At 35.6% G+C, this 27,883-nt stretch overlaps 1 protein-coding gene across 2 annotated transcripts in view; it reads left to right on the top strand.

Annotated features, from left to right (window-relative positions):
* Window positions 1-8,510: 8,510 nt before the first annotated feature.
* Window positions 8,511-27,883, top strand: part of LOC104593348 (FRIGIDA-like protein 3) — a 44,942-nt gene continuing 25,569 nt past the window's right edge. The window contains exons 1-4 of one of the 2 annotated variants that reach the window (XM_010253107.3): window positions 8,515-8,704; window positions 20,851-20,948; window positions 23,508-24,573; window positions 27,286-27,458. In XM_010253107.3, the coding sequence (XP_010251409.1) occupies window positions 23,520-24,573; window positions 27,286-27,458 (1,227 nt within the window). In that variant the 5' untranslated portion in view covers window positions 8,515-8,704; window positions 20,851-20,948; window positions 23,508-23,519. Of the gene's footprint in view, window positions 8,705-20,850; window positions 20,949-23,507; window positions 24,574-27,285; window positions 27,459-27,883 lie in introns of both variants that reach the window. The other variant, XM_010253106.3, reaches the window with a different exon arrangement.

Here is a 27,883-nt window from a genome sequence, read left to right as displayed (position 1 = left end):
GGAGTTTTAGAGTCATTTGAGGGGTGAAAGAAGGTTTATTTCGAGGAGAAGAAGCATGTTTTCCCCCCTTTAATTTTTTAGTTTTTTGCCATATCTTTTTCGTCAATATGCTACCGATACACCCTCGATATGGGTTCGATATACATGAAAAAAGACGAAATGTCCAATTTCCACGCGTATCCTGTATCTATTTTTCAAAGATACAATAGAATATGCCCCGTATCGAGCGTATCGTATCAAAAGTTTAAACCTTGTGCTTATCTTGAGGGGGAGTGTGTAGAGAGACTGGGCTGAATGGGCCCTATCCCATTATTGTTTGATTATTGTTCTTTCTAATTGCCTTGTTTGTTAATGGGTCTTTTCCTTTATGGGCCTGTGAATCATTTTTTTTTATGTTTTTAAGTATATTCATGAGTTGGTTGCCCACTTAAGGGCAGACTTGTAATTTGATCAATCTTAATAAGATTAATAAAAATTAAGAGATGTGGAAGAGGAGACTATCGAACTCTTCTTTTCTCCCTTCTTCTTCTTCTTTTGTTGACTTCCTCTTCCTTTTCTTTCTTTGCTTAAATCTGAAATTACTTTGCAAAATTTTATTGGACTTAATCACATGCAAGTAGGTAAGGTCTAAAAATCTTACATATTTTGCGCTTTTATCATTCACCAGTAATTAAGCATGTGTGTTATACATATGGATTTTTTTTCATATTAATTACTTAAATTTTAGATATATCATATTTAGGATAGAAATTGAAAATTAATAAAAGTAACAATATAGTTAAAAATAAACTTAAATACTTGTACTAAATGTGCACCTGCAGAAATTTTAAATTACAATAACAATTATTATTATTATTATTATTCTACTACTACTACTACTACTATTACTAAATTTTGTATTTCATTTCAGTCTTAAATAAAAATAATTTTTATTTGATATGATGATTATATAACATTAGAAATGTTCCGAAATGTCTTTGATAATACTATGCACTTTTTTATCTTTTGTGTTCTATATTTTTTTTAAATATTTACTATTCAATTATAACATCATGAATTTCTTTGAAAAATTGGATCATTGACCCACCATTTAAATAAGAAAATAGCTTTGCTTTCGAATTAGTTTTAAATTATATATTTCATCTACATAATATACATAATTTTTACTTATCGCACATAATTTTGTTTGGCATAATTAATATAATTTTTTTATACATTCTTTTGATTACTTATATTTTTTTATTATTTTTTAAATATTTATTATTTAACTATTATATCCTCGATTAATTCATTTGACCTAAACCACTAACTCACGACCCAAAAAGAAAAATAATTTGATTCCTAGGTTGACATTAAATTTTGTATTACATTTCCATTATTGATAAAAGTATATCTTATATATAATATTTATTTTTGTGATTCTTTGTATTTTTTTATTTTTTAAAATTTTATTATTTGACTGACATCATTTCATTTTTAGGTTGATTTTAATTTTGGCATTCAATTTTCCTCATTTACAAAAATATTTGTTACATTTCATACTTATTTTTGTTCAGTATAATGAATATACAATATTAATGAATGCCTAGTTCTTTTTTATATTATATATTTTATTTATTTTAAATTTTTATTATTTAATTATGGAATTATTTATTAACGAATTTGACCCAAAATGGTTGAATTGCTTACCCACCACCAAGAGGGAGGAAAATGGTTTTGTTTTCAAATTATTTATTTTTATACTATTAAAATTAATGTTGTGGATTTAATTAATAGAATTTAATGATTAGAAAAATATGTCTTACATATAAGATTTAATGAGAGATAATAGAAAAATAATTTTACTTCTAATTGGTTTTAAATTTTACATTTCATTTCCATCATTAATAAAATTTTTTCTTATTTATAATCAATGTTTTCAAGTTGTTGTTGACATGCTCGATTGAACCGTCAAATATATGATTCATTGAAGGTGAATGCAAATTAATACCTATAATGTTGGATTTAAAGAGAGATAATTGAATGCATTGAATATCTTAAAATTAACTCTTTTCAACTCATTTAATGTCAATAACTAATTACCCTATTTGCCCTTATTTTTATCAATAAATTTAAATATAGAGGGATAAGTTTTGTCATAAAAAAATTCCAGAAGTAATCTTGAGGCTATTTGTACTTTTTTAAGTAGTATAGATTTGGGATTTATAATCTAATTTAAAAGTAAAATAGAAGAAAAATATATACCATATAAAGTGGATATTTCTCTTGGGTTATGTGCATTTATACCATACGGAAAGACATGCCAAATGGGGCCTAAGTCTTATTCTTAAGGCATTAACTCTCAATTTCTCTTATTAATTCCTATATTTAAGTTATTTTTTACTAATAAATATTAATAATTAGATCTATGTCAATATTTTTAACAATATAAGTCCATATATTTTAAAACCAACTAAAAAACAAAACATTCTTTATCTAAGTGGTGGCTAAGCAATTCAACCATCCGTATCAAATTGATCAACCTATGAAGTCATAGTCAGGGAATAAAATTTTTGAAATAGAAATAAATATAAAACATTACAAAAAAAGTAAAAAAAAAGACAGATTTATGATATTTTTGTTAATCAATTTAAAAAAATAAGTGTAATAAACAATAATTATTTTTATTGATAATGAAAATGAAATACATAATTTAGAATTGACCAAACATAAAATTATTTTACTATTTGGAAAAGATCAATGGTCTAACTTTTGGGTAACTTGTATTAACATTAATGTCATAAATAATTAATAAAATAGAAAAATAGAAAAAATAAAAAAAACATAAATTTTACAGAAAAAAACATTTAGGCACATGTATAATATTGTATAGTTATCATATTAAACAAAAGTAAGTGTGACATATTAGAATTATTTTTACACATAGAAATAAAAAAAATTATAGAAAATTTGAACACATCTATAATTCTATATTTACACTGCTATTAAAAATATGAATAAGATTGTCGAACTTTCTTCTAACTAAAATACTCATATTTGAATTTAGTCCTTATTTAACTGAGATGTTTAAATTGTAAACTGAACTACTACTTTTCACCTCACTCAATTCTCTCTATTTAAAATTTACATTTCTTTAATTAATAATTGAACAAAAAAACATATACCAAAAAGATAAAACATTACAAAAAGAATAATCTAGCCAAGTAGGTATGCCTGACAATGATAGTTGAAACTTCACAACTCGATATGATTATTAAATATTTGGATGAGGTGTTTATGTAATTAGATTTGAATTTTGTAATCTACATTTGATTAATAATAAAAACAAAAAACAAAATATACATATTTATATAATTTTTTTGATACATTGTTACTATTATTACCATCATCTAGAATTACCACCTACACGCTTACTAGTATATTTAAACATCAATATATAATATATAAGGTAAACTTCACATTACTCCCTAAACCATATTAGTATTATGGAATGCCTATATCCAACCATCAAGTTTTAGTAAATGGACCACCAAGCCAAACTTTTAAACCAAATAGGGGAATAAGACCAGGTGGCCCACTCCCTATATATATTAATATTATATTTAGAAGCCCTCGTTAGGTAGATATAAAACCTATCAAGGGTGAAAGTGCAAATCTAAGAATCAAAGCTTCCATAAATGGTCCAAAAATACTAGTTGCTTCATTTTTCCTAAAGATGATATTGAAGAAAGTTATAGTGTCAAATTTATCCTAGACAGTTTTGCAAAAACATTATGTCAAACATCAAAGTTCCAAAAGTCAACAATGATTTTTTTAAAAGAAAACCTGAATAGGTTTCAAAGGATTCTAGTAAGAATGACTAGGACCTTGAGAATAAATAAAGAAGAAAAATATCTAGGAGTTTCATAATAGAAAAGAGAGTAATAAAAGGCACCTTTAATATGTTTATGGAAAAAACCAAGGTAAATTAGAGGGCTGAAAAAGTAAAACTTTATCAATTAGAGGGAGAATAACCTTGTTAAAAGCAATAACAAGTAATAATCTTGCTCAATACCAAATGAGCACGGCTGGGATCTTATAAGAAGCAATCAATGAAATGGAAAAACCTATAGGAGATTCTTATGGGGCATGAAAAACCATAAAAATATTTTCTCTTACAAATTGGGAAATTGTTTGTAATGATAAAAGAGATGGTGGTTTAAGAATAAAAAATGTACCAAAGTAAAAAAGGCAAACTTAACAAAATTAGGGTGAAAGATCCTAAATGAGAACAAACTTTTTTTATTATAAGTGGTCTATAAAAAATACTTGAGGTAAGAAAAGTTTTTAGACCACAAGTACAAAAATCGACCTCTTGGGCTTAGAAAAAGGTTAACCAACAAAATATTAAAAAAAAATGTAATGTAGGAAATTTGATATGGGAGAAATGTAACTTTTGGTTGGATAATTTGATAGATATAAAGCCCATAAAAGATCTATGGAGTGAAAGAGAATGGACACAAGAAATTGTAAATAAAATTGAAGTAATCTATATCATAGTGGAAGTGAAAGAGGATAGGAGAATGCATGGCAAATGGTCTAATGGAAACATCATAGTAAAATTGACATACAATTGTGTAAGAAGAGAAGGGAGGCAATAGATTCAAATACTAATAAGTTCATTAGAAAATCTAGGAAAATTACATGTCAAGAGAACATAAAAAATTTCCTCTAACTTTTGCTCTTAAGGTTGCGTTTGGAATTGGTGTAAATCAAGAACGATGTAAGAATTTACATCAGTTCGCCTTTGTCGGCATTTGGAAGGAGTGTGTAATCATAATCGACATAAAACTCCACTTTTTTTTCAATTTTGAGTGCATTTGGATGGAGTGGAGTTTTATGTCATGAATCGGTGTAAAATCTCATTAAACATAAAGTTTTACATCGATTATCGATGTAAATACTACATCGATAAAATCAATGTAAAACATTTCTCTGATCACATCACACTTTTCAAAACTGCAACGGTCAAGAACTCATGGTTCAGTGTAAAATGTCTGGTATACTTTTACACCGATGACATTTTACATCGATTTCAGATGCAACCTAAATAAATTATCACTGAGGAAACACTTGGTGACCAAAGGTTTGGGCATAAACATAAACTGTCCATTTTGTGGGGAGGAAAAAGATTGAGACCATATAATGGGGAAATGTTAAATGGCTAGACAAGTGTGGAACCTTATGGACCAACACATATTAGAAAAAGTAATAATTGATGGTTAAAATCTAGATGATTGGTGGAACCGAATGATGGATGAAAAATTGAAAGTTTAGTACCATGGTTTTGGGAGAAATTTGCATACACTTTTTGGAACTTATGGAAAAATAGAAATAAAAAAATATTCCAAAATAAAAGTAATACACCCATGGTAATTGTCAATAAAATACGAGTTTATCAATGCAAAATTGATTGTTGAATCATAAAATGGGAATCAATCTCAAAGCACATACCTAAACTAGATCAATGAGAATCGCCTTCCTGAGATGTTTTAAAAATAAATATTGATGCTTCTTCCAAGGAAAGTGGGATATGTGTATTTGGGTGCATTCTAAGAAATTTCAAAAGAGAAGTTCTACATGCCAAAATCGGTCCTATCAGATTTACAACAATCACTGTAGTAGAGATGTGGGCTGCCCTAGAAGCTCAAAAACTAACCACTTAAATCCCAGCCTTGCATATCATAATTGAAGGAGACTCCCTCATTACAATTAAAGCACTTAAAGGTGAATTTCAACCTCCACTGTGGTGTTCTCCTCTCATCCATTCAATTAATGCATGTTTTTTTTTTAAATCAAATTAGGTAAATAGTTTACAAAAAAAAAGCATAAAATCTATCCTAAAACATCTAAATGATGTATTGATATAATTTTGGAATATATTATATTATGGTTTATATGACTCCACTACTCTAGGAGATTTGCTTTAGTGGCCTAGATTTTTAGGTTGATTTGGTACAATTTTTGGAAGGCTTTGATTTGTTGTAATCTTGGTGTACTACTGGGCTGGTTAAAATTGTCTTACCTTGTTGGTCCCAAGCCTGGATAATGGAAGATGTTTGCGTCATGTTGATATTTAGCATTAAAACTTTTGCCAAACTGTCATAGTCATGAATCCTAATTTGTCCTTTCATGCTCATGTTGGAGTGTTCCTTAGAAGTGACATGCTACACTTAAACTCAAGTTTAAAGTAAAGTATGTCATTGAACATAATATAATGACTTTATGTAACCAACTCCATATAGTTGGGGCATCTCTTAGATGATGATGCCAAGATTAATTCATCAATATTAAGAAACCACTTTGATGGTCTGAATCTTTGGATTGATTTGGTTTATCTTTTGGATGTGTTGGATATTAGATGGAATCTTGTTACATCATTTAGATGGGCTAGATTAGATGAAAATTTGATACACCATTTGGATGGTTGTTATTCATCATTGCATATATACATGTTTTATATAGTTAGGAAAAAAAGATACATGCATATACTAGTGTTTTAAAAGCCAATAAGGAGAATGAACTGCTAACCCTTTTTTGTTGAATGGCTTGACTAACAAACCTTCTCAATGTATAATAATAGGTTGATGTGGACAAGAAATAAATGAATTTTTGAATAAACGACCATAGAAATATTAAAAGATCATGAAAAGTCGATACTCATTGTTTCATTTATTTTACCATATTTTGATAGTTCATAAAGGGTCTTGATTCTAAGTACTTTATTATATTTCTGACCCTGAAACTTAATACTATTGTATAATATGGCGCTATATGTATCGATACTTTAAACCTTGGTTATAATTAGACATTCACAAAATTTTTGATTCCCATCTTTTAATATTTGACTAAATTGATTATCAAAATAGTAAACAGATGAGCCAATGAACTTTCCCAAAATTCCCATTTTAAGTTGGTCATGGGGCTCACAACAATGGCAGGCAAGAAGTGCTGCAATTTTCATGTTGTTGACATTCACGAATTTGGTTTTTAGTTCCAACTGATTCAAGAATTTGGAATGAGAGCATCCATCAAACTTTCATCTACACTCGGTCCACTATTGGGTCAGGAAGCATCTCTGGGGGCATTTTGGTCATTACACCTATAGCCATTGATTACCAAAATGCCCTCAAGATGCTATGCTGCTGAACAGCATTATCAACAGAATCCGTGTGCTGCCAATGAAGAATCTTTATCAACAAAATCCGTACTCATTGAAACAGCATTATCAAGTTCACCACAATAATTGGGGCCCCCACCATATATACCAGCCATATGCATTCGTCCAAATTGTCTACAGATGCTTTGGTACATCGGCTGCCTTTTCTTCTTTTTTTTTTCCTTTCCAAATTCCAATAGAATGTAAGTTAAGACTGTGTATGATAAAGAGGAGGGGTGTGGAGCCCATGCTGTTGCATGTCCATGTTTCAGGAATCAGGGCCCACCATTAATGGATTTGTGCCCGGGCTTGGCCTGGTTTCAGCCCAATAGACCTTGTCCAATTCTGGCCCACTGTAATTTGGGTTGATTTCTAGCCCAGCCTCCTCTGGCCTGAAATTCACACTGAACTGTGATTTGTAAATCTCAACTTAATTTTGATCAAAGTTGAGAGAAAAGATGGAAAGGATTTGATCTTTTACAAATTATAAGTGCATGTTGGATCAGCCCAAGCGTCCTCAGGCTTGGCCAGTATCAATCTGAAACCAGACCAAGCATAACTTAGTTCTATCTAATGGTATAAATGGATCAAATTCAAATAAAAGCAAGCAGTATCTAAATTAAATCCGATTAAAAAATTTGATATCCGAATTCGATTCGATATCTGATAGATATTGAAAATCAATGTTCGAATTCAAATTTAATTGTTTAATTATTTTAGCTAATTAATAAATATATAAAATAAATATTTTATTTATATAAGAATTAAATAATCGATCAAATTTGGATATTTATCAAATTAAATAAGGTCATATCCGAATTCGATTCAATTACTTAAACGATATGAATAGAATATCCGAATTTAATTCATTATGATATTCAAATTATTCCAATTCGATTCGATTATCTTGAATCTCAAATTCGAGATTAGATTTTCGGACACCCCTAGGTCCATTGGCCTGGTCCTTTGAGCCTGGGCTAGCTAGTCAGGGCCGGTTCGGGCCATACTCAGGAACTATAGAGCCAGTCGATTATCTTGAATCTCAAATTCGAGATTAGATTTTCGGACACCCTTAGGTCCATTGGCCTGGCCCTTTGAGCCTGGGCTAGCTAGTCAGGGCCGGTTCGGACCATACTCAGGAACTATAGAGCCAGCCCTTTTAAACCAAAAAAAAAAAAAAAACCCAGAGCCAGCCCACTTCAGGGTGTTGTTGAATTTTCTCAGCCCAAGTCCAAATCCAGGTCCAAGTCGGTGCGTAGGTTAAGCTTTTTCGTACCCCCAGCATATAATAGCCACATCCGTGGGAGGACTCCTCTATGATCTTCTGACGAGTGACGAGAGAGAGAGAGAGAGAGAGGAGAGAGAACGCTTTACCTTTGCTCGATGTAAAAGACCAGGAAGCCCAAGTCTTATTCCGTTTTATGATGTTTCTGTCGGTTTCTTCACTGTCACTCTCTCGTCGCCATTGCCTTTTCTTCCTTCACCTCAACCAGATTCCTTAAAACTGTAAGTTTCTATTCCATTTTGATTCTCTATTTATAATTATCTCTCCCGTTTCTCTTCATTTCTCTGTTTAGTCATCTGGGTATCTATAACTTCGGGGCTCTGTGTTAAATCCGAGCTTTAATTCGAAGTCTAGGGCTTTGAAATGGAGGTTTCTGAAGCGAAAATGATGATAAGAAATCTGAAATTCGGGTTCTGAGACTTATTTAACTTTCTTTTTGGGTTTGGTGTTGCTGAAATAGTAGATTGATCGTGGGTTTCTTGAGTAGCATTGTTGGGTTGTTTGGATTTGGTTGTGCACCATATTAATTGGAGAGGTTGTTCATTTAGTTGGTTGCTGTTGGAGGAAAGGAGGCATATTGATGAAGGAAAATGCCAGTAAAGCATAAGAAGGAATTGGTTGATTTCTATGAAGGTTGAAAACTTAATGATTTATTTACGATTTTTTCAGCTTTTAGCACAAGGCGGGGTTGGGGTGGGGTATGCTTGGTTAGTTTGAGTTCCTAGGTCATTAGGATTTGTAGGTTTGAGAGGTAATGCGAATTGTTTTGTCTGCTCCATGGTTTTACCTTAGGGGGGCCTTTAGTTAACTGAAACTTCTCCGAGATGGACCTCATAATTAGGTATTAGCGGGTTTTCACTTCTTCTGAACCGGAGACTTTCGTTTTTCATCTAGCAAGTTTCAGGTTTTGTGTTTTTGGGCCTGGTTTTCTCTTTTCCTGATTTGAGTTGCTGAGTTCTAACTGTTAAATGTGAATGGACCTGAGTTATTTGAGTAGTATCTTAAGGCATAGGTTTTCTGTTCACCTCGTTTCGTAATGGTTTTTGGACTTTGTCTGGTTGGGAGCTCTGATTTACTGTAAAGATGACGACTGTCTAATGCATGAGAAGAAGAAGAAGGGGAGGGGGGATGCTGGATCTATAAATGGTCTTTAACTTTTTATTTTTTTGAAGATAAATAAAAGATATTTTATTGCTAAAAGGAAAAACATTACAACACCCCCTCCGGATTACAGCAATGAAAGCCACAAAACAAAAAGAAGCACCATTTCATAAACAATACACATCTCAGTACACCTATTAAGAATTCAGAGTAGACCAAAATTCAGCTCCAAAGTCTTTTTTCCGCAGTCCTTGAAACTCTGGAAGCAGTAGCACCCACCCAATAACTGTTGAACTAATAACAGCTACCAACTCTTCCATTCTTTTTTCTTTCCCCTCAAAGCTCCTTCTGTTTCTTTTCTTCCATATTTCCCAGCAAACAGCAAAAGGGATACATGTCCACAGGATCTTGATTTTAATTCCACCTTGAATTCTTGGCCAGCTGCTGAAAATCTCAGACGCCAAAGGACTCTTTACCACCTTGAATAACTTGAAAAAATAGGACCAAATTGGGTATGAAAAGTTACAGTGGAGCAAAATATGAGACACATCTTCCTCAGCAGCACAACATAACACACATCTACTTGAAAACTGCAGCCCTCTGAGTTTCGAGATATCCTGTGTTAGAATGCATCCTCTTACAATCAACCAAGCAAAAAGCTTCAGCCCTTGGTGGTACAGGCTTCCCCCAAACACCTCTAACTGGATCAGCCACCACCTGATTTCTGATCAGTGCTGAGTACAAGGACTTGACAGAAAACTTCCCATCCTTACTCTCTTTCCATAATCTAACATCTGTGACTGAGGGGTTGATCTCTAATGCCTGAAGTTTTGCAAGCAACTCCACACACTCCTCCACTTCCCAATTGAAAATAGGTCTTCTAAAATTTGGCCTCCAAACTACAGCACCATTAACTACTTCGTTGCAATCTGAAATCAGCACTTCTTTCTTACTCAGATTATATAACCTTGGACATAAATCAGCAAATTTCCCCACCCTGACCAATCATCTTCCCAAAACCTTATACTTGACCCACAGCCCACTTTCCATGTATAGAAAGGAAACATCAAAGAGTTAAAACTTATAATACCTTTCTGTACACAGACTCCATATGCCTGTCTCATCTCCTTTGAGTCCCACCCCAAATTCATCACCCTTTACTTGCAAGCCACCACTCTCCTCCAAAGAGCCTCCCTTTCTCTTCCAAACCTCCACACCCACTTCCCCGATAATGCTTTGTTAAAGACACCAACCCTTTTCACCCCTAAACCCCCATCTCTTTTGGATCTACACACCATCTCCCACTTGACCAGATGTAACTTCTTTCTCTCAGCCCTAGCATTCCACAGAAATTCTCTCTCCAACCTTTCAATCTCCCCCACCACAGCAGCAGGAGCTTTTAGTAAAGATAAATAATAAACCTGCAAATTTGAAAGAACACTTTTATCAATGTGAATTTCCCTGCAAATGATAGATATTTCCCTTTCCACCCAGCAAGCTTCTTGTCAATTCTGTCCAAAACAGGTTGCCATGTAGAAACTGAAATAGCTCTAGCACCAATTGGAAGTCCAAGATAGGAAAAAGGAAACTCCCCAATCAAACATCCCATGGCCTTAGCACACTCTTCAATCACCAACTGCTGAATATCACCTACCCCTATCATTATGCTCTTACTTAAATTAATCTTAAGACCTGAAAGCAACTGAAAGCTGTTAAGAATACTTCTTAGAGACATAGCTTGCTCAGCTGATGCCCCCAAGAAAATTAAGGTATCATCAGCATATTGCAAATGAGATATCACCAGCCCTTCCTTCCCAACCCTGAACCCTGAAATCAGCCCTAACTCCCTCCCTTTGTCAATGAGCTTGCTCATCACTTCCACTACCAACACAAACAGCAAAGGGGAAAGAGGTTCCCCTTGCCTTAACTTTTGACGCATACACAATGACATACAGTCTATTCATTCTTTTTGTTTTAATACAATACTTTACTCAAAAACAATGGCATACTGTCCATTCATTCTCCTCAGATACAAAAACAATGTCTTGCCAACCGTTGCAAAAGTTTCTGAAGTTAAGATCCTCAAGTTCTGGAAAGATAGAATACTAAAAGGTCTTTTTAATCAGTGAATACTTAATGTTTAGCATATTCTATATTTTCCCAATCACCGTTAAAGTAGCTTTTGCCCTCAGACGTCATGTCACTTTGCTCTTTCCAACTTCTAAGTATACAACAAATCCATAAGTAGGGTTAAATTCCATATTATGTGGTTCTGTCTAGGAAATCCTTTTATGGTCATGCATGAATATATCTTTCCCTTGGGATGACCTATTATCCAGACAAACTAATGAAGTGCAGGTCCAACCATATATCCATGGAGAAGGGACAAGGAGTAAGAGATTTGAAACCTTATTGTGTATTCAGAAAAAAAGGGACATACTTTTGGGTGTCTTGTTTTCTTGTGACCTAAATAAGTAACTGATATGAAGGAAAGTTTTATGATTAAACCATAAAATTCCTATTTGGGTGTGCTTCCCCAGTTCTCATGTAACCTTATCATGATATCTTTGTTTTCTGCAGTCAGTTACTGATTCATCTGTTTCACAATCATTTATTTGGTCTTCTGAATGACGATTCCACATGACTTCATTTTCTACAACTTCATAGCTGTCTTGGAATGGTGCACCTGTTGCTACAACCAAGGTTCAAAGTTTTGATATGATATGCCCTGTATTGGGTGTATCATATTGTATGATCATATCTTTTGACTCTGGATATGCCTATTTAAAGGGAGTTTGAGAAATGCTTCTTTTTTTTAATAAACAAAGTATATAAAATATTATAGTTTTATAAGATTTTGAAAAAAAAACTAAAAAAATGTGAAGGTGGAAGGTTCAAAGTATCAATACACCCCTTCCACTGTATCGGGGTGTATCGATACTTTGAACCTTTTTTTTTTTGATAGGTAAAGAAAATATTCATTAATTAATTAAATAAAAAAGTATACAAACAAGCATCCCAAAGGGAGGTGCAAGTTGCAGCCTCAAGTATATCAGCTTACAATTGAGCCCAAAAAATAGATTCCCTAAATACCCCTTACTTAGCTAGAAAATCTTCTAACCCATTGGCCAACCTCCTTTTCCAAAGAATCTTTACAGTCATATTAGAGGTTAATCATTTGAATTTCTTTCTTCACAGCTTCCCTGTAGGTCTAAATAATAGTCTGGATCTGTCAGCCACCCAACTACCAGTTTAGAATCCCCCTCAATTATTAATCTGTCCGCATTTAATTGTCTTACAAGCTGCACCCCCTGCAGCACTGCTTGGAATTCAGCAAAAGAGTCCCCCAGACCAACTGGGCCTGAAAAAATAGCAATTATATGCCTACCTTCATCCCTTGGCACACCCCCTACACCTGAAGGTCCTGAATTGCCAAGACTACTACCATAAAAGTTTAGTTTTAGGAACCCTTCTTCAGTGGGAACCCATGCTGGATTAGTCTTGGCTATAGCATCTGAACAATTTACTACAACTCTCCAATTCTGACAACTATCATTGAAGGAGAAAAGGGGAATCTACTTTAAAATTTTAACCTAATGTACAGCCCTAGTTTTGAGACAATCCCACAGAACCACCAAATTTCTTTCTTTATCATTGAAAGTTTTAGCATTCCTTTCTCCTTTTTTCTGAAGAGTAATACAAGAAATTTTATTATAAAGAAAAAAAGTTACAAAGTAAGGTGACAAGAAGGCACCTTGATAATACAAAACAATTAAAGACCAATGAAACAAACTAGTGACTGATATAAATCTGAAATTCAGGCACATTCCAAAAGATCTCCCCGAAATCTGATCGGCTAATCTGTTCAAACTCTAGGAGTACCAGATCCCAATGTGAGACAAAATGCCTGACTAAAGCCACCAGCGCCTCAGTAGTTTTGAAACAACACCCCCTTAAAGACCTTTGAATGGTCTTTCCTGTGCTCCTCCTCTCCTCCCTTCTCCCCTTCCGTTCCAGTGTCGAAAAGTCTTCCCAAAATAAAACCTTATTTCCAGTACAAGCAATTATACCTAGTAAGGCTTAAAAACTGAGGAAGAATGCCATGTATGGCTTTCCACGATGAAGACAAAGTTGTCTGCTAAGATAGATCAGCATCCCAATTTTATAGATACTAGTCACCAGGATGATGGGTCTAAAATCTTTTTGGTTGAGAAGCTTCCAATTTCTTAGGTATTGAAGATAACAAAGTAGCATTGATCCCCAGGTTAATTAATAAAGTGCACATTCACAAACTCCTCAAAAACTGCCTAGAGATTGGATTTAATGATCTCCCAACAATCTTGAATAAAAGGCCATCGTGAACCCATCCAGGCCTGGCGCTTTTGACTATCCATAGAAAGCACAGCCCTTTGAATTTCTTCCAAATGAAAATCCCTTTCTAGCACGTTAGCCATTTCTCCTTCCAACCTCAGCCATTCTAATCCCTCCACCCTAACGCTCCTGCCTTCCTGCCTTCTAAAAACTGCCTTGAAATGATCCACAAAATACTTAGCAATCCTCTCTTGATACTTTGAACCTTGGCTACAACTATTTACTTTTTTTCACTCCACATGGGAAAAGAAAAAGAAAATAAGTGGAACCCAAGATAAGAAATTTAATTGGGTCATACAAAAAATCTCTTGGTTTTCTTTTTTTTATCTTTTGCTCAGTAATCTTTTGGTTTTCCTTTTTCTCTTTCTTCCTCTTCTGATAGGGATTTGCATTTAATTCTTTTTTTTTTTTTTGATAAATGAGTAAGCATTTTATTAATCCAGTAAATAAGAGTTACAGGCAATCCAAGGAGAGGCACGAGATGCAACCTTTCCTTTAAGATTGATCATAACATTACGAAATCAGATGAACATAATTACCAGGTAGCCCAAAATAAAGAATCCCGAGAGACCCCCTGTATAGCAAGTGAATCAGCCATCGAGTTTGCTGATCTGCCTACCCACTGGACTCTAATTGTCATATTTCTTGTTAGCCATTTGACTTTTTAAGGAGATCTCTATAGTCCCAAATCACAGAGTCCGGATTCAGCAACCATCTCACCACCATCTGAGAGTCCCCTTCAATAAGCAAATGCTCTATCCCTAGCTGGTTTGCAAGCTGGATTCCTTGTACAGAAGCAAGCAATTCAGCCCTTATGGAATCTCCCAGACCTATGGGACCTGAATATAAGGATATGATAATGCTATCTTTATTTCTCAGAACTCCTATACCCGAAGGTCTAGGGTTACCTCTGCTACTCCCATCAAAATTCAGCTTAAAACACTCCTCTCTAGGTGGCATCCATTGTTCCAAAAGCCTATTCTTCCTAGTAGAAGTATTAGCCACTCCTAACCAACTCCTCCAAAGGTCATCAAAGGAATAGCTATCAAACAGGTTTAAAGTTTCCAGCCACTGAATTGCCCTTGTCAATATGATATGTCTTTCTTTTTTAGAAAAGATTCTGGTGTTTTTTTCTTCCCAAACAGTCCACAAGATTGCTGTTCTGATACACTTCTACATAATTCTCCCTTTCTTTGTGTGCCACTCAAAGGTAGATGGACTAAACAACAAGCTAATATTAGATGGCAGGTTCCACCTACACTCAAACATCCCAAAAATCCAATTCCATAAAGCTGCAGCAAAGGAACAAGAGATCAGTAAGTGGTAATAGTCCTGACTTTGAGCTTTACAAAGGACACACCAATTAGGGGATAAACACCAGTTTGGTCTCTTCCTTTGCAGGTTCAAAGGTATTAATCTTGCCATGGTAGATTTCCCAACAGAAAACAACAATCTTTGGGGAAATGGGTCTAGTCTAGACTTCTTTAATTGGGATTGCCTGGGGTGCAAGAGAAGAGCAAATGGATTTAAAAAAAGATGAGCAAGTAAAAATGCCTTTCAGGTTAGGGGTCCAAATTCTTAAATTAGAACTGGGGGGATCCAAACAAGCGGACTCAACTCTCAAGTGATGACAATAATTCTAAGACACAAACAGATTCATCATCACTTAACCCTCTTTGAAAACCAAAGTCCTAGTCCAAGGCCAATGGAGAGGCTGAGGAAGAGGTAAACTTGGAAATCGGCTCTTTCTTGTAATGGGAAGGAGAGTAAAGAGATGGAAATAGGTCTTTAAGGGGTTAGTTTCCCAACCAAAGGTCTTCCTAAAAAAGAACATTATTACCAGAGTAGACATCATACCTAATCAAACTGAGAAAATGGGGAAGGATCCCATGTATAGCCTTCCATGGTGTTGCAAGAGTCACCCGTCGAGATACCCCATCATCCCATCCATTCTCTGAACAACCATGAATGCTTGTACCACCTTGTGCCACAATCTCTCTCTCTCTCTCTCCAAAGGCCATCTCCATAACCACTTCCCTAATAGAGCTTCATTCTTAAGAACTAAGTTACCTAATACCTAGTCCTAATCCCCCTTCTTCCTTACTTTTGCTAACTATCTCCCACCTAATCAAATGATCTTTCTTCACTTCCCCAGTCTCCCACAAAAAATCCCTCATCATCTTTTCTAGCTTCTTAGCTTCCCTTGAGGGTATCTTGAATACTGAGAGAAAATAAATCGACAGACTAGCAAGTGTAGCCGTAATCAAGGTCACTCTACCCCATAAAGAAATGTAACTCTTCTTCCAAGTTGCCAACCTCTTTTCAAACTTTTCCACAATTGGATACCAAAATCGACTTTCTTTTGGGTTAGCACCTAGAGGAAGCCCCAAGTAGGTTAAAGGCCAAGAGGACATGGAACACTTTAAGCAGCCTACAATAGCCTCTGTCTCCCCATCCTCCAAGTTAATTCCCACTACACAGCTTTTATCAAGGATGTTTGACAAGTTGGAAACAGATTTAAAGGATTTATAAGATTTTTTAGGTTTCTCACTCTCCCTAGATCTCTCCCCTAAAGGTGGATCACCGGGACATTATTTCTACCTATCCTCCAACCATAGTTGTCAAGGTGACACCTAAGCGACAAGGCGCCCATGGAGGCTCGCCTTGCCTTATCGCCAAGCAGTTTTGTATAATGTGTAATAAATTACTTTTATATTGTTATTTTTTTGAGATTATAATTATAAAATAGACATTATCAAACAAAAATGTTCATTTTTTTTGTGTTTATAAACTAATTTCTTTTTATTATTTTCTTATTTGTTAGGGTTTAATCAACACAAACATTGCTAACTGCTGTATTGAACCCTCAATGACTTTAAAATCTGAACCAATTAGTAAGGGAAGAACTTAAAATTTTGTCTAATCAACACATTTCTTCTTCCACATCATCATCATCTTCTTCCACCTTTTTTTTTTCTTCTTTTCCTATAACAAAAATAGGGGTTCAGCCTCTATTTTTTGAATTTTCTTTTCTTTCTTCTTTTTCTTCTCATAAATATGTTGATTTTCTAGACTTAAACATGAAGTTATAATTTTCTTATGAAAATTATGGATAGTTATTAAAGAAAGGTGGTTGTGAAACCTAGGGAACTATCCTAGGATATGTGGTTTTTATTTAAAAAAATCCATCGCCTAGGTGACACGGCGCCCCCCTATCACCTAGCCTCGCCTTGGCGCCTTGAAAAGTATGCCTCCAACCGCTTATTAGCTCCTCCCTATCTGCTTTAGAAATCATCTTTCTAAACACATCTATCACAAGTGTGAATAAGAAAGGTGAGAGTGGATCACCTTGTCTTAGCCCTCTACATGCTAGGAAAAAATCCTTAACCCCTCCATTAACTAGAACTGAAAAATGACAAGAGGCTATACAGCCATTCACCCAACTACACCACCTGTCCCCAAATCCATATCTTCTTAACACTTCTGACAAAAAATTCCAGTCCACCAGGTCATAGGCCTTCTCAATATCCAACTTACAAATGAAGCCTTGATTGTTTGATCTCCTCATCTCCTCCACACATTCATTTGCTATGAGGATCTGATCTATAATTTGTCTACCCTGTATAAAGGCTCCTTGAGCTTGAGTAATGAGAGAGGGAAGAACCTTTTTGAGTCTCAACGATAGCACTTCTGCCACAATCTTATGCATTTAATTCTTATTTAGTTATTGATAATTTCATTTTCATGTCTCTTCCCTTTTTTTTGACGGGTCATTTTCATTTTCATGCTTCCGTCTCCTGGTAGACTTATTCATTTTCATACCCATTTCCAGGTAGACTTATAGTCATGTTGCAGGTTTTTGGGATTTCCCACTCACTAGGTATGGGGATGAGGGGATGTCTGTAACATTCTTTTTTGTTTTATGTTATTTTTGTGTATTCACAAACAGAAAGGGGGTGGGGGATCATTCATTCATATGGATAAGGAAATATTTGGTCTCCAATTGAACTTTTTGGTTTTTTGGGTTTCTAGATTTCCTAGTGACTTTACTGACATGATAGCATGAAGTGGGCTCATTTCATTGTGTTTTGCACTCATCTCCTTTCCGTGCTCCTTATGCGTTTTTATTATTTTTGTCTTGGTAGTCTTCCTTGATTCTCTAACTATGATTGCAAGAAAAAGGAAGAAATGTTATCATCTATTACATGATAAGAAACTGATGGCAATTTATCAAAAATATTATTTTTAATGGTTTTACTATTTACAGATCCTTTTTTTTCTAGTTTTCCCACTTATGCATTTCAGCATTCACATTTCCACCAGTCATTTTTTGGACATGTTTCTTGACTACTTGATATTATGCTCCGTACAACCAAGGTTCAAAATATCGTTAAACCTCAACATGGTGGAAGAGGTGTATCGATACTCTGTACCTTCCGCTTTTACTTTTTTTTTAGTTTTTATTCAAAATTTCATAGAATTGTCTCATTTTATATCTTTTATAAAATTTTTCCTTTATCTTAAGAGGTAGTTTTCCTATCACATAAGACTCTGGGTGCATCTCTCTATTTGGCCCATCCTGATCTAATTCCATGGGTGACATCTTCCTCAATCTCTCCCTTTTTGTGGATTATTGAACAAAGATGATGGTGGAGGTTGCTTGAGATATCTTTTAGGCTTCTCTAGAATAGGAGAGGTGATGAGAGATAAAGAAGGATGTCTTTATTCTTGGTCTAATAGGAGTGGGGGATTCCATCAGGGTTGAATTGCCTGCTACATTGCAAGGAGTACGGATTGTAAATTTAAGTATGGTAAACTTGGAGATTGGGGGGAGGGGACTGAAAATTGGTGGTAGTATGGCAGAAGGACCCTGAGTCTATAATTTGGTGCTTTAAGGATGAGATGAAGTTTTCTTGGGGGAAGGTGGGTTAGATTCTAGAATTTGGGGTCCTAATTCTGATGGATCCTTTTCTTGTAAATCCTTTCTACATTCGATGGTTGCCACACAGTCTTCTCTTCATTTTCCAGTCAAAGAAATTTGGCGCCCTCCTATTCCCCCTAAAATCAGTGCTTTTTGTTGGGAAGTTTTTCATGGTTGTACTAATACCTTTGATGTACTTCAAAGGAAAAGACCAAATTGGTGCTTGTCCCCTAATTGGTGTGTCTTGTGTAAGTTGAGTGATGAGACTGTTTTCCACCTTATATCATGCCCTTTTGTTAGTTTTATTTGGAATTGGTTTACTTCCGTTTTGGGTGCAGGTGGTCCTCTCCTGACAGGGTGGAAGGTTTATTCAACCATAATGGTATCAGTGGTAAGACAAGGAGGGGAAGGATTCTTTGGAGGTGCACTAGAGCAACAATACTTTGGACCATTTGGGAGGAAAGAAATGATAGATTATTTGAAAGTAAAGAAAAATGCACGGAAGCTTTAGTTGAAACAATAACATTGAGGGTGGCACATTGGGTAAAAAGCTTAAAGCTGTTTTCAGATTTTAAAGTCGAAGACTTTTTCAGGGTTTGGGGACTTATTGCTGCTTCATCATCTATGAGACGATAGTTTTGTGAGACCTGGTCCCCTCTAACAGATGGTTGGAAGAAGTTGAATTTTGATTGGAGTTACCCAGGTCCTTCAGGTATTGGGGGGGGGCATTAGAGATGAAAATGGTTCCATTATTGCTCTGTTCTCCGGTCCTGTGGAGGAGGGTGACGTGGCAAGGGCAGAGTTTCTAGCTGCAGTATATGAGGTTGAGAAGGCCAAAGAGTTGGGGATTAATAGACTGTTCATCGAGGGAGACTCAAACACTGTGATAAAATGGTTGCAGAAAGGGGAAGGAGTGACATGACAGTTGAATAATGATTTCAGAAGATTTAAATGGATGCCAAGGAATATGTCAATTCAGGTGGGTTGGGTTAGGAGATTGGCCAACAGTTTGGCTGATAGCTTAGCAAAGCAAGGGGTTCAAAGAACATATATGTTTTGGGCACATTTGTAATTCTGTCCTGGGTCAGCTTCTATGCTGATTTCTTTTGCAATTTCTTGTTGTATCCTAAAGCATCTTAATTAATGAAAAATTTTCAGAGTTATTGATAAAAAAAAGGATGAGATGAAGAAGTTTAAATGGTGTACTAGAAATATGAATTTGAGGATATGTTGGGTGAGATCAGCAAATATGATGGTGGATGCTTTAACTAAGCAAGAAGTAACCAGGTCTGTTACAAGAGTCCCAGAGAGAGGCATGAGGTGCAGCCTCACTCTTAAGAGAAAATTACATCCAACCGGATTAAAATGAGGCTGTAATCGCTTACAAAGCAGCCCAAACAAAGAAACCCTATTAACCCCTTGTTTTGCAAGTAAGTCAGACATCTCATCTGCTGATCTTCTTGCTCATTGGACCTTCACCGTCATATTCCTTGTTAGCCAAAAAATTTTCTTAAGGAGATCCCTGAAGCCCCAAACAATCGAATCCGGATCCCCAACAACCATCCCACAACTATCTCGGAATTGCCTTCAATTACCAATCTTTCTACATCAAGTTGACTGGCCAGATGAATGCCCTGAATAGCAGCTAGCAGCTTTGCCCTGATGGTCTCCCACACCCATTGGACCTGAGAACAAGGGTAAAACAGTGCTATCCTTATCTCTCAGAACCCCTCCTATGCTAGAGGAGACAGGGTTACCTTGACTGCTCCTATCAAAATTCAATTTAACAAAACCCTCACAGGAGGAACCCAATCTGCAACAGTAAACTCAAAAGTAGGGTCTACTTTTTAGGCTTTCACTTCTTCTTCTTCTTCAACTAACCAAATGCCCATTTCACTCTCTCCTCTCTCATAACATATGTTTATATATGATCCATCTTATAATCTTAAACTAATATTCTAGTCTGATGGTCAGATACAAAATACACCACTCAACTGTTTTGACTCATTCAAACTGAATGGTTGAACTACTGACCCAGAAACCAGAGGGAGGGAAAGCGGTTCTGTTTCCAGGTTGTTTTTTAAAACCTTGCTGAAAACTCTGACATTTCTCCCACATGTTCTAAAATTAGTTGTTCCTCTATACTTGTTCTTAATTAAGTTCAGTTACCTATTTGGCACTCCTTTCCTTTACAATACCTGTCATATTATCTCTCTAGGGACTTTTTTATTCTTTATATTAATGAATATTATAGGAGTATATCTTTATTCTCTCTGAACTTTTCTATCAACTGTTTATTGATTCCATGGTTGATCTCCTTGGCATTAAAACACATAGACATTACTATTATGATATAGTTGTTTCATGTCATAACTTCTGCTCAGTTACTCTCTCTGAAAGTCTCACAATATGGCTCATGAGTGTAATCCCATGATAATCATTAAAACTTTGTATATTGCCTTTGTTTTTAAATATAGGAATCATATGTTCTTTCTCCATTCTTTGGCATCTTCTTTGTCTTCAGGATCTTATTAAATAATTTATTTAGCCATGATAGGCCTACCTCACCCTTTCCTTTCATCTTATTTAGGCATTTTTTCATATAAATGGATGGAACTTTTTTTATCATTTAATCAACTTTAACTTCTACTAAAATTGAAACTTTAATTATTATTATTTTCTTCTAGCTCATCACGTTTCTTCTTAATTGTAATAAAAAAAATGAATGAAATGTACAATACAGGGAGTGCTAAACACCCCATAAAATATTTGGATACCCTGATTATCTCCCTTGCTCCCCAATACTTAGCTTTGGTTCATTTTTCAAATTCCTTGGGGGGGATTCCCCTAAAACAACTTATTTCTGTTTTCACCTTGTTTGGCCACTGCATCTGTCATACTATTTACTGATCTTTGAGTCCAAGTGAATGCGGATCCTCCTTGCTCATTGGTTCCATTCATCATCCAGATTCCTTGGGGGTGATTCATTGATTCCATAAAACAATTTATTTCTGTTTACACCTTGTTTGGCCGATGCATCTGCCATACCCTTTCTGTGGGTGTTGCCTTAACACCTGGATAGGTTGTAATATTTAATCTTTTAATGAAATTTTATTTTATTTTCAACAAAAACCCCAGGTTCCATTCATCATTCAGATTCCTTGGTGGTGATTGCCCAAAACAATTTATTTCTGTTTACACATTGTTTGGCCAATGTGTCTGCAGTCTGCCATACTATTTGCTGATTTTTGAGTCCAAGTGAATGTAGATCTCATATTCCTAGCGAAGTATCTAGCTTCTCTCAAATATGTCTATACTGCCAAGGTCCTTGGCTGTTATTTTTGAGCCATCCTATTACTACCTAAGCTCCTTCCACCAGCAGTTTTGAGCCATCCTAATACTACCTATTACTGCCAAGTGAATGTAGATCTTTTGTAATTTAGGAATTTTCCTAGTATTAGCCCTTTAGCAGTTTGGCTCTAATTGAATTTCCTTTGCTAATAGGACCTGAATAAGTTGACAAGACATCACCATAAGAGTTTCTAAAAACTTTTACGTTTCTTTCATAGTATCAGCCCTTTAGCAGTTTGGCTCTAATTGAATTTCCTTTGCTAATAGGACCTGAATAAGTTGACAAGACATCACCATAAGAGTTTCTAAAAACTTTTACGTTTCTTGGATTGCCTAGGCTGTATTTATCAAAATTTAATTTTATGGAATTCATGGATTGAGAAGACATTTAAAAAAAAACCATGGACAGAGGAGATCAATTGATTGATACCAAGCTTCTAGTAAATGAGTAGGAAACTACGTTATACCACCATTTGACAATCATAAAATTAAATGTCGTGTAATGCATTAAGTAATATGTTTTCAGTCATTGTGGGCTTATACTATGAATGATCATGGGCCAGCCTGGGCCTTGGCTGGGCTTAGCACCTATGGTAAGGGGTATAGCTAAGGCCCAAGCAGGCAGGCATGAACTGGCCCACACCCCTACTGTCAAATAAATCCCAGAAATACACTAAATCCAAGTTTTAAATGACTATAAATATGGCATGTGTACATAAGAAAGAGAAATACTTAATAATTTATGTGAAATGTGAACTCTCAAGCACACACAGGAAATAGTAGAAGAATTAAACCAGTGTTGTAAGACTTGGCTAGCCGATCATAAGTTGTTCAGATATAGGGGATATAATTCCTTTTTTGTACATAATCTTTTTATAAAAAGTCTGGGTTTGGAGACTATATAATACTTGGGCAGATACTGTATATTCCCTGTGTATGGCTCCTTGTTGTACAGGGATCTTTTGTTTTGTTTTTGATTAATACAGTACTTTTCCTTTTTCAAAATAGAGAAAAGAAAAAGAAAAAAAAGCATTCCCTTGTTTCATGCCGTGTTTAGCTTATCTGTTTCATGTAGGAATGGTTCAGTTTCTTAACGTGGTAATTATTATTATGGGTTTGACTATGATACCAGAAAAACCTCACGGGGGTTTTTGATTGGTCAAAGCTCTTCCGGTACCATGTCTTTCCAGTATCATAGATTTTTCCTGTCATGACATATCTGCAATTCATCTAGGTTCAGTTTGATTTGATGAGTTGATGAATGCTCCTTTTATTTTTAGGGTTCATCCACCATGGCTGATACTCAATCAGTTGCAACACTCATAGACAGTGCAACCTCTAAAATACAGCAGCTTCAACAGGCATTTGCTGAGCTTGAAAGCCACCGTGCTATAACCCTGAACCTGAAATGGAAAGAACTTGAAGAACACTTCCATGGGCTTGAAAGGTCCTTAAAGCAACGGTTCAATGAGTTGGAGGATCAGGAGAAGAAGTATGAGAGCAAGGTGTCAGAGGCCCAAGAAATGTTGGAGAAGCGGAAAGCTGCAGTTGTGGCAAAGGAACAAGCCTCATTGGAGAAGCTCCAAGAGAAGAGAGATGCTGCTCTCTTTGCCATTGGAATTGTTGTTGACAAGTACAAGAATGCATTGACTTCTGAACCTGCTATTGTTAACATTGAGGAAAGTGGTGGTGCTGATGCAGTTGTGGAAGAGAAACCACCTGATGCCAACTCTACTTCAGTTGACATAGAAGATGTGCAAAACCCTTCCAATAATGGAGATATGGAAGAAAATCCTCCTTCCGAGCTAACTAAACTCTGTAAAGAAATGGACTCAAAGGGACTACATAAATTCATCTCAGACAACCGGAAGAACCTAGCAGCCATTCGTGAGGAGATTCCTATTGCACTGAAAGCAGCAACGAATCCAGCTCACTTGGTTTTGGACTCTTTGGAGGATTTCTACCCTATGGATGTGACTACTCTAGATGGAAAGAAGGATGCAAACCTCTTGGGTCACCGGAGAACTTGTATCATGTTGTTGGAGTGTTTGAGCCAGATGCTAGCAGACCCTGAACTGGATGCTGTTTCTGATGTAATTTCGGAAGATATTAAAGAGAAAGCGAAGGCCATTGCTGAGGAGTGGAAGCCAAAGTTGGATGATCTTGATATTGATGCCAGCAGTGGGAACTCTTTGGAGGCTCATGCATTCCTACAACTTTTGGCCTCTTTTGGTATTTCATCAGACTTTAATCAGGAAGAAATATCTAAGCTAATACCAAGTGTTTCTCGTCGTCGTCAAATGGCTGATCTGTGTCGCTCACTTGGGTTGTCAGAAAAAATGCCAGGTTTGCCTTCTTTTATGCTTGCAGCCTTTCTGTCAGTTTTGAATCTTTTGATGGAAGAGAAAGGGGGATCTGTAAAGCTCTCATTCCACTGTAGCTTGCCTGAATAATGAATAAAACTTAATTTAATTATCCCATGGTCTTTGAGGTCCATGTGGATAATATAAAAAATGCCCTCTCCCCAGGGGTGGTGTAGAAAAGAATGGATAGGGAAAATAACTTGCTGGTGGATAGTTGCTTCTGCTGCAGATCCCTGTCCCTTCATGGTAGATTATTGTCCAGTCTGAATAGTTTGGTCAGATGATTCTTAAGATAGGATGGTGCATTGGCTGATAGCCTTGTAAGGAATGAAGTGGGAAGTAGAACTTTTTTTGGTACAAGTCCTAAAAAAAATAGCTTAGTGGGAAGCAAAACTTTAATGGATTCAGGTATCTACCAAAATTTTAATCCAACCCTGTTAATATTCGAACTTGAATAAGATTTTATCAGCCAGATTTTGATTGGATTTGGATATTATATATCATTAATAAATTAAACTATAAAATGACCACATTATTATATTTTAATAATAAAATGAGTTAGAAGTGACTTAGATATTATATATCTTTTAACAAAATAAATTAAGGCTCCGTTTGGTTCGTGGGAATAGGGGTCTGGAATCGGAATCGGAATGGGCAATTCCAACTGTTTGGTTGGATGAATCGGAATCCCATTCCCATTCCTGCTGGAATGGCATTCCCCCATTTGAGGGAATGGCCATTCCCTGCCCCTCCCTTGGGAATGAAATCCCATTCCTGCTGATTTCAATTCCCATTCCCATTCCTGTCTGAACCAAGCAGACTATGGGAATGGACCATTCCGATTCTGATGCGAACCAAACGGACCCTAAAAATAACTTCCATGAAATGTATGAGTCTTTAATGAAAGTACGATATTTAAACCAACTTCAATAACAAAATATGTTAATTTTATATAGACATGCATATGCACACTAGTATTATCAGATCATTGAGATTGGGGTGGACCCAGGTCGATCTGATTATAAATGGATCTGACTTTTTGAGATTGAAATCTGGCCTAATCAAATTGAATTTTGAAATTGTTGATGGCCTTAATGGGAAAGGGAGAATTCATTGTGGGAATGATTGGAATCCCTGATATCACTTATCAGTACAAGGTTCAAAGTATGAATACATATCACTTGTATCATACATATTGTATTGGTATCAAGGATCACCGGAATGATAAATAATGAGAGTTAGGGGACTTCAATTGTTTCAGATGTTAATAACCATCCTAATATATCAAACATTGAAATATCAAACTGAAAATGTAAATGAGAAATGATTGTTGAAGCTGCCGATAAAAAAGATGATTGATTTTTTTGATCAGTAAAAATGTATTTTATTAAATTCAGATTATAAGCAATTTATACAACTTGGTGATGGGACTGTTGATCCCCTTTAATCATTCTATTCTACCCCTCATTACAGTGCAGCCCAAAATAATTGTTGTCACAATGTCCCCTGTTTTACTAATCCATCAGCTAGCCCATTTGCACTTCTTCGAATCCATTTAAATTCAGCATCAACCCTCTTTTGCAATCTTCTCCACTTCCCTAATCACATGTTTAAACGTCCATAGGGTATGGCTGTTATTTGTTGCCCATGATATTACTACTTTTGAGTCCCCTTCCACTTCAACATGTCTGCATCCTAGTTATTTGACTAGCTTTAACCTTTGTAGTAATGCCAACAGTTCAGCCTTCAGCGAGTTTCCGTTGCCAATTGGTCCTAAGAACATACCCAATATCCTCCTGTCAGAGTTTCTTAATACTCCTCCGATTTCTGAGATGCCTGGATTTCCAAAGGAGCACCCATCAAAATTCAGCTTTACTTTATTGCTTTCTGGTGGTTTCCACTCCAGCCTTGCTTTATTTCTTACTCTCGACGATTGTGCTACTTCGGACCATGTTCTTAGAATGTCTGTGACTGAGAAGACTTGAAAGCTATCCAAGGATTTTACCCAATGGGCTACTTTCACCTTGATGCTATCAATCACTTCCTCTATTGTTCTACTTTTTTCCAAGAAGATTTTGTTGTTCCTCTCTTCCCATGTTACCCAGCAAATTGCTGCCTTTGTTGCTTTCCACATTACCATCCCTCTTTTCCTTCGCTGTCTCAAGAAATCATGGTTGAAAAGTCCTGCCACATCTTGAGAGGGAACTCACCTGCAGACAAAGAGAGAACAAAAGAATACCCAAATTCGATGCACAAAAGAACAGGATATCATTAAATGAGAAAGGGTCTCACCACTTTCCTTACACAAAGAACACAAAAAAAAAAAAAATGATTGTTGAAGCTCACAATTTGCAATTTTTGCACATTGTATCAATACTTCTTTGAACCTTGTATCGATATACCTTGCATCAGCATTGTCAAGCTGATCACGGTGTTTCCCTTCATCAGCCTTTGAGATTGTAGGGGTGCATTGATTTTTCTCTTTTGTGCCATTAAGGCTATGCTTGGTTTGGTAGCGAAAGGAAGGGAAAGGTAGGGAAACCCATACAAGGTTTGTACAGGTTTCCCTACCTTTTTCTTCAAACCAAACACAGCCTAATAATATCTCTTTGATCTATTGTTGATTATTATTTTTCTGTCGTTCAATTTGGTCCTGTTTATATCTTTTGAATCTTATTGTGCTCTTATTTTTCAGGTGTTATTGAAGTATTGTTGAACAGTGGTAGACATATTGATGCTGTTAACTTGGCTTATGCATTTGAGCTTACTGGGCAATTCTCACCTGTGACCTTACTGAAGAACTACTTAAAGGAGGCAAGAAAAGCTTCTTCACCTGTCAAACCTGGAAACACATCTCCCACTGCTCAGGTGTGATTTTCTTATCCAATATGTTATGTTTCAGTGCAATATCTCTTATATTCTTTTTATTTTTTCCTTATACTGAAATTATCCATGCATGTTCTTTTTATTATTTAACTTTATATGTTTTTTGGTGAAGCATTAACTTGGTCCTTCATTGAAGCCTCAAAAGGTAATAGAAGAGAGATCTATTGACCAAAACCTTTTAATTGAATACTATTAGTGTGACCACATCTTGAAGCTTCTTACTCCAAGATTCTGCTTTATATAGTCAAGATGCCATTTATCTCCATACAATGGAATCCAAAGAGCATAACATCCAGATATGCTAATACGTAGCCACCTCAACTATGGAACATACTCAATGTTACTGGTGTATTTGTTGTCTATTCGTTACATGCATGATGCATCCTTTTCTGATTGGTCAGTATTTA

The sequence above is a fragment of the Nelumbo nucifera genome, chromosome 7 (genome assembly GCF_055504915.1).
Source record: "Nelumbo nucifera cultivar China Antique chromosome 7, China Antique-T2T, whole genome shotgun sequence".
Lineage (NCBI taxonomy): Eukaryota > Viridiplantae > Streptophyta > Magnoliopsida > Proteales > Nelumbonaceae > Nelumbo > Nelumbo nucifera.
Note: the sequence above shows the minus strand (reverse complement) of the source record. Positions and strands in the feature narration are given on the sequence as shown.